At 39.5% G+C, this 14930-nt stretch overlaps 1 protein-coding gene across 1 annotated transcript in view; it reads left to right on the top strand.

Moving 5' to 3' along the window:
* The window catches only part of ADPS (alkyldihydroxyacetonephosphate synthase), an 87530-nt gene extending 73351 nt beyond the window's left edge, over nucleotides 1–14179 (top strand). The window contains exon 5 of the mRNA XM_065224028.1: nucleotides 13595–14179. Within this exon, the coding sequence (XP_065080100.1) occupies nucleotides 13595–13987 (393 nt within the window). The 3' untranslated portion in view covers nucleotides 13988–14179. The remainder of the gene's footprint in view (nucleotides 1–13594) is intronic.
* Nucleotides 14180–14930: the final 751 nt, after the last annotated feature.

The raw sequence follows: 14930 nt of genomic DNA, 5'->3' as shown, positions 1-14930 counted from the left end.
GCGCAAAGTTCGAGGTGCAAAACTCGAACTCTGCGCGCTTGACAGGAACCGCCTTTCTACTGCTTCTGCTGTTACTGTTGCTGCTGCTGCTACCTGCTTACCCGCCGTCCGAAGCGAAAATGAGTTGAGGCACATTAGCAGTGCTGTTTTATAACTTTTCTGATTAAAGCAGCACGATGTTCAACCAAATTGTACTTGATTATGAGGACTGGGTTTGGGGAGAACGTTTATTTCATGAAAACAGTGATAAAATTATTACTACTATTATTACTTAGCGTTCAAAAAATTACACCTTTTCGTGACGGTCGCAATTTTAGATTTTCGATTTACCCCCAGTACCTTCCCGTAAGACGTAGTCTACGTCAAAAGATTGTGGTTTTGCAGGACTGCTTACATGCTATGACAACTTCTACGTAAATCCAGATTTTCCGGAGGATATGGCCACTTCACACTAAAATTTAAATTCTCTATTAAATTCGCTTTGATCTCATGAACAACATAGACAAAATCACAAGGTTCTAGAACAATTTTCATAATGTGGCCACTTTATCGATCGTTCCGCATCTTCTGTTAGGCCAGTAGAGTTTCCCTGAGGGCGTACACACTTAATTTTTTCGCCGAGATTCCAATAGCCGAGTGATTCTGCAATTTATTTTGCTGAGATTCAGTAAAACAATTGCCGAGACTCAGCTAACAAATATCATTATGCTGAGATATCAGCTAACAAACAGATGTTTTGCAGATATATCAGCAAAAGTAAATGCCGAGGTAATCGGCTGTTGGAGATTATACCGAACTAGATTAAGTGTTTAGTTACCAAAATTTGGTATTGACCAGTTTGACATAAGAGGTAAAATACCAAAGAATAATACCAAAAAATTACATGGAAAATACTTTGTAGATACCAAAAAATGATATTTGGATACAAATACAGGTATTTAGCTGGGTGGTATTGTTTTGTTATTGCATTATCATGATTTGTTATTGGAATGGTATTGTGGGAAATTTTTTTTTTTGTATTATTTTTTGGTATTTTACCACTTATGTCAGGCTCATCCATACCAATTTAAGGTATCGAGATATTCGTTCCTGCTCGGGTTTACACCATATATACTTAGTACTATATCAATTATCAGTAATATCGTTAAGTGAAGTGTAAAATTATGTCGATAGATAGTGGAATTTCCTACATTACCGGGAACTCGGGTTGATCCCGGCCCTCTATCTCGGTACGCATAAGTCTCCGGGCAAGGAGATCACAACCAGATTCAGCAGAATTTTTCCTTTGAGAATATGTATAACATGTTGACTGAAACAATTTGGCAGCCGAGATATTCAATTTAGTCGCGGTTTTGTAAATTATTGCCCAGTGTGGAGAGGATTAATTAATGAAAATAGGGAAAAACTGAGTATACGCAGGACTAAGACAGGGTTACGGCTTTCTTTTCTGCTGTTTAATATAGTCTTGGAACGTGTCATTCGAAAAGATGAGATAGACACGAGTGGTACTATTTTCAGGAAGTCCGTCCAGCTCTTTGCTTAGTCGATGACGTCGCCATCATGGTACGGAGCTTTGAGACGATGGCGGAAAAGTTCATCAAACTAAAGGCTGAGGCCAATGGGATTGAACTAAAACATGGCCCACTTAGTAATGGAACAACATCATTTGGGTCTATTTCGGATTTGAATTAACGGAATTGAAAACGGTTTTCACTAAAGTGCATACTATTCCTTATAGGGTTTTTGATCTAATTTCGGTCCTACTAAGCACATTACCTCTCTTTTTTGAATGAGTTTGATCAAAAAATGCAATACTTCTGTTAAAGATGACTTCTAAATTTATTCACCTTTCGATTTGATAAAGATCCACAAATTGTTGAGATACTGTTTAAAATCTAATACTGCTTCTTGATTCTAAATTTGTTCTACGAGTTCCAATTCCGTCCTAACGCATTGAAACGCCATTAGATTTTCTTCGTCCTACGGATAAACGTAGAAAAAGGGGATTAACTAGGAGCACTTCTTTTGTTTTGAGAACAATGAGCGTAAATATTGATACAATGCGCTCAAATAGGATTTATGTTGTAGCTTATGAACTAACACATAGGAACAAACCTATTATTGATTTTTGCACGGTGAAATCATTGATAGTATTGATCTTTTATGATCGATAGAACGTAAATGGGCGATTACGACGAAGTAGCACTCTACCTTATTTCAAGAAAAATATACGAAAATTATTATTCGTCGCGGTTTCAAAGGAACTCTCGAACTTTTCCCCATGAAGCGGCGCACAATGGTCTCGATTACTGTTGCCGTTTTGATGACTGTACCTTTTACCTTCAGTTTCCTCGTCTTAATACGCCTTTTTAATAGAAACTAAACGATCGATTCAACCTCTGGTGATGAATAGGAAAACGTCAAAAAGAGTGTTGTGAGCAGAAATTTCTACCGTGAGACAGGAAACGGAACACTTTTTAATTTTTCTGATAAATTGATTTATCAGAGATGCTCCAAAACTTGTTGAAAAATTTAATTCTGTAACGTTTTGCAAAGATCCTGCTGGTGTTCAGGAATATTTTTGTTGAGAAAAATGGAAAAATAGAAAAGTGCCTTAGTGGTTATGATCTTCCGGATTCTTTGTGTGTGAATAATTAAGGTACAAATCAGTTCAGATCTGTGGAAAATCGTACAATAAGACAATTACCGATGGAAATTGGCAAGATATTGAATTAAAAATGCTTTAATTTGCGTTGTGAAAAATAGTTATTCTGATGTAAACAAACGGTTTGGTTGACGTTTCTTCTCGAACTCGCGTGGCACACTCTACGTTGGTGGTGTATTAAAAAAGCCTATTGGCAGACAATTATCATGCAGATTGAGGGTTTTTGGAACAAACTGGACTTGTCATTACCGAGGGGGGCGACACATCTAAATCTCAATTCTTGGTGCTCAAAAAATCTCACTAGCGAATAAATCTTCGAAAAATCTTCTTTCATTTCTCGCATCTACTGCACCTTTTTACAGGAAATCTTCAAAATCTTCATCAATCTTCTTTCTATCTACTCAGCATGCTCACAGCTAGCCACAGCAAAATACAATTTTTCCTGCATCATAGATAGAGTCGTCCCCCTCGGTCATTACCACTGTTGTACTTCCCAGCTGTACACCCCTATTCTGTATTTCGTTTCGAACGAAATTCTCATACAAAAAAATATTTTTTTGTATGAGAATTTCGTTCGAAACGAAATACAGAATAGGGGTGGTAGTGACAACTAGCAAGATCCGGCAAAATGTCAACGGACCATCATGTGACTGGATGAACGGCGGAATTCGGTTCTGGAGACATTCGGTTTTGTAAACCTCCGAGTTCATCATTTTCTCAGTGACGAAAACCTTTGTCTTCTGGCTGCAGCTGCAAATTCCCTGACAGATCATATATTTTCGTATTCGTAAACGCAAATTTGAATCTGCCAGGGACACCTCCTCGAGCCTTTGTCTTGTACAATTTTGGTCTTGCAAGTTGTCCGAAATCGGCTTTTACATAGTTTTTCCCCATATATTAAATTGAGTTCTGAACTCGATTAAGTTCGATAGGTTGAAATTCGGAAGCAATTTGAGGGTCTGATTTTGAGCTGCTCTGTTCATGTCCATTTAGTACAAGCATAGAGGTAACTCTAAGACGAGAAGGTCCCGAAATAACGTGCTCAACTTTTTGGCTCAGCTCTGGTACTCTCTACGGTCCCAAGCTAACCGATTCACCCCTCGAAACCAATAACCCCTCATTTTATCTGTCAAACTTTCATAGCGAATCAAAACAAACATTGTGTAGCACTAGAATTTCGACTAGAATGGGATACGTTAATCGATTACTTGGGACCAATAGGCTAGTCAATTAGGTCGGAGGCGAACCAGCCTAAGGCTGAAAGCCTCCTAAATAAAGCTAAATTAATTAATTAATTAGTCAATTAGTGAGCCAATTTAAAATCGTTAGTTTAGTACAAGCCAATGCTAGACGATATGTCTTAGAGCACCCGCACCAATGCGTTGCTATTCGGGCTACTAGTTTGACAACTTTAGCCATTGCTATTTTAGTTAGCAACTTGTTTACGCACCGGTCGTTGCTATCACGATTGTGAATTTACGTTTTCGGTTTTTGCACCGACAGTTGCTAAACTTATCGTCGAACTTCGAACTGAAATTCATCACAGAGTTTTGTGATTGTTTTTATTTTCGACAATATTGATATACCTAATCATGAAGACTGAAGATTGAAGGTTAAGATTCAACTATAGACCCAGGTACTCAAGAAACGATCCTCCAGAAGATCCGAATAGTCCAGTGATTTTTTTTAAATCACTTGTTGTGATGCTACATGAATGAATTTGAATCTGGAGCCAGCTTGCGCATACTGGTGGTCTCCTATGGGCGATCCGGAACATCCATAAAAGTTGTCAATTCATAAAAATGATCGAAATATCGATCTTCGTATGCTCATCTTACAAAAGTTGCGCACCAAAAGGCATAAAGGCATTTTCGGATGCCCATCTGGATTACATATTTTAGCTTGTGAATTTATCAAAAAAAAAAATGTAACCTTTAAGAAGTTCTGATTGATAGAAATGTGGGGAAGTTAAAAAATTTTTAAGCAAGGCAATCTAGTAGATTTCAGGAAAATTTACTTCAGTGAAGATCAAGAGCTTCAGGGCAGTTCCATTAAATTCAGGAAAATTTAAACTTAAAGACCTGAGTAAGTAACGTGAACTTCGGGTAAGTTCTGAAAAAGTAAGCGTAGTTCCATGAATATCAGGAAAACTGTAATAACTTGAGGGACGTTCCTTAAACTTTAGGTTCGTTTCGAGAACTTTATGGCAGTTCAATTTATTTCAGTAAAATAAAGGAAACCATCAAGACGTTCCGAAAATTTAAGTATAGTAAAAAAAACTTCAGGGAATGAACAGATAAAATGAGGGGTTATTGGTTTTTCCTATATTTCGAGGGGTGAATCGATTAGCTTGAGACCGAAGATAGTACCAGAGCTGAGCCAAAAAGTTGAGCAAGTTTCTTCGGGACCTACAAGGCTTAGAGTTACCTCTATGGTAATACCAAGAACTTCAGAAGAATTGAGAGTACTTCAGGAATGCTTCGAGAGCAGAAGGACTGATCAGAGAAACTAAGAACAGTTCAAATTGAAGAATGTTTAAGAAGTGCCAAGAAACTCAGGGAATTCCGAAGCTTGAGCAAATGTACCAAGACCTTTATTTAAATTTCAGAAACATAAGAGATCTTACGTGAGCATCGGGAAAATGTGAGATCATTTTAAGAAAGTTCCATGGTATTCAATGCAGTTTAAAGAACTGCAAAAAAAAATGCATAAACTTCAGCGACGATCAAATTATGTTCAAGAAAATAGCGAGATCTTTTAAAATGTTTCAGAAATCTTCAAGAACGTCTAGAGACCTTCAGAGAAGTATGTAGATTTTTTGTTGATTTCATTATGTTTTGGAAAGTTCCCGGAACCTCGTAGATGATTAGAGATCTTCATATCAGTTTCATTTATTTAAGGAAAATTGCAGGATATTTCAAGTAATTCAAAGGAATTATGGGACATTTCAATAATCTCATGAATTTTGCGATGCTCCAGAAACAAGGCGAGGTATTCAGAAAATTTTATAAAGATGATTAAATTTCCGGAACAATAATTAACAAACTTCAGGAAAGATTCAAAACCTCAGGGAAGTCCAAATAAAACTAGGATTTATACGCGAATTGACTACTTTTGTGGATGATCAAAATCTTCCAGAAAACCACACCGCTACCTGATTGCATATGCTTGTCTTCCTAATTCATACATGTAGCATCAAAATAAGTGAATCGTGAAGCTCTTGAATCTTTTTTATCACTTTTACGCATGGTCTGGACCTCCCAGCATCAAAATAAGTGATTTAAAAAAATACGGAGCTCTAGGATCTTTTCTACGAATTGGCCCCCTTTACGGATGTTCCGGATCTTTTGAAGTACCGTTCCATGGTCACCAGAGTGCGCATTTGACTGATGCAAAATTTAAAATTTTCGCTCCACAGTGTTCAAGCAGTTTCAAATCGGGTCCTGATTAGCCTCCAAAAGTTTAAACTCATTTGACTTGGCAAAAACCATTTGAAGTTTATATGGAAATTACTATGGGAAAACAAAACTTTTTGTTCATTGTCTTCTAGCCTTTTTACATATTGTACTGTTAACAAAATTCTATTGCTATTCTTATGGAAATTTTTAACAGCTACAACTTTGCAGAAATTCATTTTTCAGCGAAACGTCAAATTAAATAGTTATTAATTGTTTAAGAGATTGATAATCTTATGGCAAGATTAAGCAACTGTATTTTGAGCAACACTGTATTCTGCAGTGTGACATAGTAGCCACGATTTTTGTCCTCTTTTCTACGCGACATAAACACCAATGTTGCCTGCTGAATTTTTTTTGAGCATTATCATAAGACATCAGTGACTTGAATCATTAATAATTTTTGTTCCTTACATTTGATCGAAAAGTGAACTGGTGAATTATAGTGAGCGCTCAACTTCCGAGCTGAACAGTTGTATTTTTGCTACAGTTCTGTGGAAGTCCACAAGCTAATTACCAGTGCCAACTGTGTTTTTTTTTCTCTTTCTACGCATCGCTGAGCCGTTACGTGTCGCTGCGCGTCCAAACGACTTCGCGATTGGCCGTCGAGAAAACACCTTTCGCATAGTTTTTGCGAACGTGCCGAAGAAACCGGACAATGCCAAAAGCGCCCATTACACATGTCAATATATTGACAATAAATTGACATACTGACAATATTATTGAAAAGGTGATATTGATGATGATGATTGATGACAAGTATTGACGAAAAGCTGATTTTCATTTCACTGTCTCAATACATATTGACAAAAAAAACAGTCAATTCTATCAATATCATCAATATACGAATATTGACAACATCAATGGCAATACGTTTGAAGCCTTTTAACCTCAATGTATTAAAGTCAATATTACTTGTCTTAATTTCCCCACACAAGAAACATGGATCAGCGGGTCAAAAGAGAAACGTCCTTACTGGACCTATGCACTGAAAAAGTTTTCATATAGTTTCCATTGGGAACGCACATGATATTTTTCCAATAACAAAATTAATGATTTTTATCTGAAATTCAAATAACGTTCATACGATCACATGAATTGTATATGACAAATCACATAAACTTCATTGGACACATAAGGTTCATGTGGTTTTGTGATGCGATTCCCAATTATGAGATCACATGAAAGTTAAGTGAAATTCTAATGGATATTTTCCATTGGAAATGTGATTTATTTTTTGAGTGTGGAAAATACTAACTACACACTGAATTCGGATAACCTGAGTCGGTAAAATTTTACCCGGTTTTTGAACTACTGAAAAAGTCGGTAAAATTTCAAATTACCATCACTCGTAAGAAAACAATAAAATCGACACATTATCATTGAACGGTTTTAAATAGGTCCGTACAATTTCGTAATAAATTTCAAAATTGTTGAATTGGTTGGTACTAGAAATACTCAGAGGAAGAGATGGGCGGAGAGAATGTTTTGAGCCAAATGAACTGTCAAAATCTGAGCCAATTGAACATTCCTATTTGAATTTTTCCGAGGATTTCTTATTCTTTCTAGAATAAATTTGAAAGTATTGCAATCGAACAGAAATTCAATCCCCTTTATGTTTTGCGTGCTTTTCAAATTCAACTAGGTTTTGGAACCAAAAACAATACAAAATAATCTTCGTTGGTTAACGAATGGCACCAAGAAATGTGCAAAATATTGCGATGCAATCAATTATTATTTTGCATGTAAATCGAATCAAAAATAAAAGTCATTTGAAATGCTAGCTTCTAGCAAGGGTTGCAAGATAATTAAGGAACAAATCCTTGCTGCCGTATTGTATTTTGTTTTCTCCGCCTATCACACCCTCTGAGCATTTCTAGTTGGTACTATCCTTTCACTCCACTGAAAGTTCCAATAAGAAACTGTCAATGTTTGTTAGAAGATATGATTTCTCGACGGTTCCGTCAACGCCAATATCAAATGTTGTAACTTTTTGACAGGACACAGAAAATACACAGGACAACATGATAACAAATTAATGGAATTGAATCAAATCGATTGTCGACTGCGTGGAATTACCACTCGTGTTGAATAACCCACGTTCATGGTATGCAGTTTCCCATACATAAACTATTATGCTGATGTTTTGGTAAACATTCCTAAAGGAAAAACTTGCATATATTATTGAATTTGCGTTACATGTGAAACGCAGATAGTATTAATTTTATTTTAAAGTAAAAAAAAAAAACAAAATTACATGATTATGCTTGTGATTTTGTAGAAAATGAACATCGATATAGACGAAGCCTGGGTAGTGATTGGCGACTGTAAAAGGAAACTTTTTTTATTTAGTTTGATATCCATTTTATATCACACACGAAGATTTAAACAAAATGCCAACACTGCATGCGTGAAGGTGCATTGTGAGTCAGTCGGTCTAAATGACGTACGTTCTCCCTCCTCTTGGGTGGGGGAAGAATATTGAGAAAGTGAAATGAAAATCAGTTTTCAACAATACTCGTCATCAAACCATCGTCATCAATATTATCTTTCAATAATATTGTCAGTATGTCAATTTTTTGTCAATATATTGACCTGAGTAACAAACGCTTTAGTGTATTGTCATTAATGTTGTCAATATTTATATATTGATTATATTGTAAGGAAAATTGACAATACGATGTTTGTCAATATATTGACATATGTAATGGGCGCTAAAGTTCACAAATTCTGTGCGAACATATTGGGTCTGAAGCAAGGTGAAGTGCTACGGATTCAAAACAGCAGAACCCTCGGAGTTTCTTTCGTGAAAGTTGTCGACCTAGCGTTGGCGCAACGAATCTGTGAGGAACACGACAACAAACACGAAATTACGGTCGACGGGAAAAAATATCCGTTGAAAATCACACTGGAGGAGGGAGCAGTGGAGGTGAGGCTCTACGATTTGTCCGAGGCAGGGCTGGCAAATTTCATTTTCAATGAAAGATCTCACGCGATATTTACAGAGATACTCCTGTCACTATCATCAGATGAGAAAACGATGATAGAGATTTTCTTCAAAATCTCATCGAAGTTTTCGTCATGACAAAACGTGACAGTGTTGTGATTATCGTAATTACTAGCTCATTTATTACTTTTAAAGTTACTTGTACCGAAAAAATCGTAACAATATATTCACTCTACCGATAACATACGGTTACATGCTTGAATTAATTAATTAATTGAAATTAATGTAGATGTAAAAACCGTAATAGAATTATTCTCATAAGTGCTTGATCATTGGAAAATGACAAGAAAACGAATGATAGGTAGTTTCGTCTCGTGATAGTGAGAGGACCTGTTTTCTCATTCTCTCATGACGGCGGTGATATTTACCAGCTCTGGTCCGAGGACGTGTCGGATCAAAAAATCACTGATTTTCTAGGAAGATACGGTGACGTAATCGCAATACGAGAATAATGATGCGAAACCGATATCGATTTCCCTGGCATTTCGACCGGCGTTCGTATAGCAAAAATGACGGTGAAACGAAACATCGAGTCGTGGGTCACGATCGACGGCGAAGAGATGAATGTATCGTATTTCGGGCAGCTACAAACATGCCGATACTGCCGCGAATACATGCACATCGGGGCTACTTGCGTGCAAAATAAAAAACTGCTCGTGCAAAAATCATACGCCGATGCCGCAAAGCAGACGCCGTCGCAAAAAACGAGTCAAGTCGACTATAGTGCGAACCAAACCAACACAAACTCAAACCAAACCGCTCCCAATGCGAACCTAACTAAAACGACCTCGAACCAAGCTTCCCGGCCTAGGTTCGAACCAATCTCGGCCAAAGCTGTTACCATGCCACCACCGAAACAAATTCCCCAACGTCAACAACAGACGCTGTTACCACCACCAGTTCTGAACGAACAGAATTTCCCCACGTTAGCTCCTACCTCGGCTTCGATTGCCCCATCGGACAGCGGGTCGTTGACTCCCTTTACAAGTCAACAACCCCCCGCTAGCGGCGGAGTGGATCGCAAAACTGCTAGTGGTAAGTCCGATGGAAACGAAACAGATTCGTCTGTAGGGTCATCCAGCTCCAGAAGACACCTCCGCACTCGACCACCAGGCAAGAAGCCTCGTGTGGATGACGACTGCGACGACAAGCGAGATGGGAGTAACCAACCGTCCTAATGGCTGAGTTCTCCAGTTACAACCTCGCCACCATCAACATCAACAATATTATGAACGTAACGAAGATTGACGCTCTTCAAACCTTTGTACGAACGCTGGAGCTGGATATCGTTTTCCTCCAGGAGGTGGAGAATGAGCAACTCTCTATCCCTGGCCTCAACGTTATCTGCAATGTGGACCAAGCAAGGCGGGGAACGGCAATCGCGCTGAAAGACCACATACAATTCTCGCATGTGGAAAAGCGCCTGGATGGTCGTCTCATCGCTTTGAGGGTGCAAAACACGACGCTCTGCAACGTATATGCGCCATCGGGGACAGTTGTTCGTGCGGAAAGAGAAAGATTTTTCAACGGCACGATCGCGTACTACCTTCGATACAACACTCAAAACGTCATCCTCGCTGGAGATTTTAACTGCGTGCTACGTTCGAGCGACTCAACGAGTTCCAACACAAGCCCGGCTCTCCAAGCGACCGTACGGCAGCTACAGCTTCACGACCTGTGGCTGAAATTGTACCCTACAACCCCCGCACCCACGTACATCACACACAATGCGGCATCCAGGCTCGACCGCATGTATGTCAGCACTGGGCTTTGCGAGCATCTGCGGAGTGCTGCCACGCACGTATGCTTATTCACGGATCACAAAGCGCTAACAGCGTGCATTTGCCTTCCCCACCTTGGCCGCGAACAAGGACGCGGTTTCTGGTCCCTCCGCCCTCACCTCTTAACCGCCGAGAACTTAGAGGAATTCCAAGTGCGATGGCAGTTTTGGACCCGCCAACGGAGAAATTTCCCCAGCTGGATGACATGGTGGCTCTCATGCGCGAAGCCAAAAATAAAATCTTTTTTCCGATGGAAGTCAAGTGAAGTTTTCAGGACTTTCAACGCAGAACATCAACGACTCTACGAGCAATTACGACTCGCATATGATGGCTATTACCAGAATCCCACCATGTTGGTGATCATCAACCGCGTAAAAGCACGAATGCTCACGTTGCAGCGGCAGTTTGCGCAAAACTTCATCCGCATCAACGAGACGTTTATAGCCGGCGAGAGCATAAATATCCACTTTGGGTGATGGACGACGTAAAAAAACAGGACTGCAGATCAGCGGGCGCCGGTGGTGTAGTGGTAAGCGTGACTGCCTTTTCACCCCAATGTGTCTGGGTTCAATCCCAGCCGAGGTCGGTGGGATTTTTCTGTGGCATAAAAATCTCTGGTCACGTCTTCCTTCGGAAGGGAAGTAAAGCCGTTGGTCCCGGCCCATGTGTGTTGAATTTAATGGGTGCGATATCCTACGCAGGTGTGGAAGCTGCCTTCCTGCACATTCGATTGCCGTCAATGGATGGCAATCGATGTCCGTCGGTGATTGGCACTAGATTGCGGAACAGAGACCGACGTTAAATAAAGGAAAGAAGAAGGACTGCGGAATGAACGAGGAGAGCAAATACAAAGCTCTCTGGAGATTGAGCAACACATGTTTCGATACTTCCGGGACCTGTATGCGGTGGAAGAGACGAGGCAGGTGGGGGAAGAAATGTTCGAAACTGAGAGAGCCGTACCCGAGAACGACGAAGTCAACGCAGCTCTAATGGCAGAGATCAGCATTGACGAATTGAAAAACTCCATCCGAACGTCGCAAAAACGTAAATCATCGGGGATCGATGGTTTGCCGGTAGAGTTCTAGATGATTCTACCTACGAACTTTCGACGTCATCTCTCGAGAGCTCTACTTCGTTATTAATGAAGCTATGACGAATGAGCTCCCATCTGAATTCGCCGATGGCACTATTGTGTTGGTTAAAAAGCGAGGTGGGGATGGGACAGCAAGAGCATACCCGTCCGATCAGCCTGCTCAACGTCGATTTTAAAATCCTCTCTCTGATCACGCCTTCCTTCGGAATGGAAGTAAAGCCGTTGGTCCCTGGTTCATGAGTTGTTCGGTCGATAGGTAGGGTCCAGGTGTAGGAGCTGCCTCCCTGGCGTCGGTATTGGTGCTCAGCACGGAAAACAAGATCGACGGAAAACAAACCAAGGAAAATACCTCCGAGAACAACAGAGAAGATAAAATAACCTCAGGGCAGTTCAATTAACTTCAATGAAAATACAGAACTTCCAATGAAGTTTTGAGTAATTCAGGGAATTTACGGTAACTTTAGCAAAGTTCCGAATGTTTCAGGAAAATGCGGGAACATTTTCACAAAAAAAAATATATATGCAAAAATGGTCGAAAATCACTCAAAAGATTATCAAAACGCATGAGTACTATTAAAACTCTTGGTCTTCTTGGCAGTATGCTTCGGGTCGTTGTCCTGCTGAAATACGAACTTCTCTTCAAGGCCCGTCTGGATTAGTGAAACCTCCAGATTTTCCCACAGGATGTTGATGTAGGAATCTGCGTCATTATCCCGTCGATTTTCACGAGGCTTCCCACTCCACCCCTCGAAAAACACCCCCAGACCATCACATTTTCTCTTCCATGCGTGCCTTGGATGTGGCGCTCCTGAAACTCCTCACCTGATCTGCACCTCGAGCTGTTTTCCGATGGAAATTTATAGAAAACATTTTTGAAGTAGGGGAATTTACGTATTCTCGGCAACCTAAGCAGCGACCTTCTTTCTATAGCCTTTTTCTCTAAGGAACGCACACATATGCAGTATAGGTTTGTTTACAATCTTTTGCTGCCAGCTGCTCTAACAATTTCAGTCGAAAGAATTGTCAAAAACTGGTTTGAAACGCTTTTACAAAACTCCAATTTTCTCTAGTGAGAGCGAGTATTGTCGGCAACCAGTTTTTCTTCGGCAACCATTCCATTTGAACTGCATGTAAATCTGCTGTTCTATTATCGGCAACTCGAAATCAGCTACAATTTGTAGTGCGTGTGTTTCATTTCAAGAAAACCCTGCTAGATTGCTTTTTCTCAGTGGTAAAAATATAGTCAAATTGAAGCTGAAAGCATAAAGAATCGTTTGCATGCATTCAGCGAAGTGTTTTCGTAAGAAAATCCAGTGAAAATAGTGTTTCAATTTGGGTTGCCGAAAATAGTCTGTCATGCCGAAGCCGTCATTTCCCCTATGCACTTTTTTGCCAGTTTTTTTTTTCAATGCAGATTGATTTTTTTTTCTTTAATTAAAAGTCTTCTTTTTAGTATTCCATAAGTGAAACTTTAGAAGAATATAAAAAAATAAGGTATTAAAAAAGACTACAGTGTGTTTACTTTAAATTGACTCAAATAATTTGCGTATAAGCGTAACTATTACTAACATTATTATAATTCACTCTTTGCAGGAATGTGCCAAATACAGCATCAAATACTCCCTCATTTCCTGCCGGGTGACACAATCGTATGACGCCGGTGCATGTGTGTACTTCTACTTCGGATTTAACCACACGGGCTTCTCCAATCCGGTGGACATCTACGAAACCATCGAAGCCCATGCCCGGGACGAAATCCTCGCATCCGGTGGATCGATCTCGCACCACCACGGTGTGGGGAAGATTCGAGCCCGCTGGTACCCGCAAACCGTGTCCGAGGTGGGCGTCAATCTCTATCGAGCCACCAAGCAGGAACTGGACCCGAAGAACATCTTTGCCGTCGGGAATTTCCTGCCGGAACTGCAACCGGACCACGGCCATCCGGATGGGGAGGAGCAGCATGGCAATCTTGTTTCAAAGTTGTAAACTTTTCGGTTCAGACAGACTAATGTGGCATTTTTTTGTTTTTAAATAGGGTTATTTTATTCGAAATGGACTATATAAGTTACATTTTGGTGTGATTGAGGACATTCCAGTTATTGTACTTTATATGTGTAGCTAATTTATGTTATCCAGTGGCTTAGTATGCTCAGAACAATAAAGTTATTGTTTGCAGAAGATGATCGGATTGATGTGGATCACAATTTCCTGTTGTTGCATAAACTTGCATTTCTAGATACGTTAGGTACCTAAGTTGTCAACTAAGAACTTTCTAAGCCGGATTTTTTTTGTATTCGTATAATAGTATGTCAGTACCGGACCCTTTTTGCGAGTGCCGGTATTTTGGTACTGAGAGATTCAGTACTGGTTAATTATACCAAAGGATTTTGAGAAAGTTAGTGGATAAAATCATGTATGTATTGGAAACTGGCCAGTAGTGGCTACCCGAGCAAAGTCGGTTAACAAAATGAAAGCAGTTCCTATCATAATGAAAACTAATTTTGATTTCAATTGTCACAACATTAGTCTGATATCATATTGTGTTTTCACTATGCAGTCAAGACTTTTTAAATGAAAGCAACTTAACTTGAAGTTCTGTTGTTAACGTCTTGTTTAAACTTTAATTTAAGCTCATCTGTCGTTGAACTAACGCTTTTAGTTCTAACACATTTTAGATCATTCGTTATTTTCCCGGGGTGAGACTTGAGCTCAATTCTTTCAGCGTGAGAAGCATGGAAGCTTACGATTTACGCCAGGTCCGTATTCAGTTAAACATTATGAATGCAAAATCAGACATCAAATTGATTTCATTGAAAGCAAGATTAGTGTTCCGTTTGATTCAACAGTGTAAAAGTTTGCTTTCATTTTTGCTGTGTTAACCGTTAAGTCAACCAAAATGAGATCAACTGGATTATTCAAAATAAGTTAC

The sequence above is a fragment of the Ochlerotatus camptorhynchus genome, unplaced genomic scaffold, assembly GCF_037179485.1.
Source record: "Ochlerotatus camptorhynchus isolate MF236.1 unplaced genomic scaffold, CSIRO-AGI_Acam_v1.1 ptg000203l, whole genome shotgun sequence".
NCBI lineage: Eukaryota > Metazoa > Arthropoda > Insecta > Diptera > Culicidae > Ochlerotatus > Ochlerotatus camptorhynchus.
The sequence above is the reverse complement of the archived record's forward strand: the minus strand, read 5'-3'. Positions and strand labels throughout refer to the sequence as shown.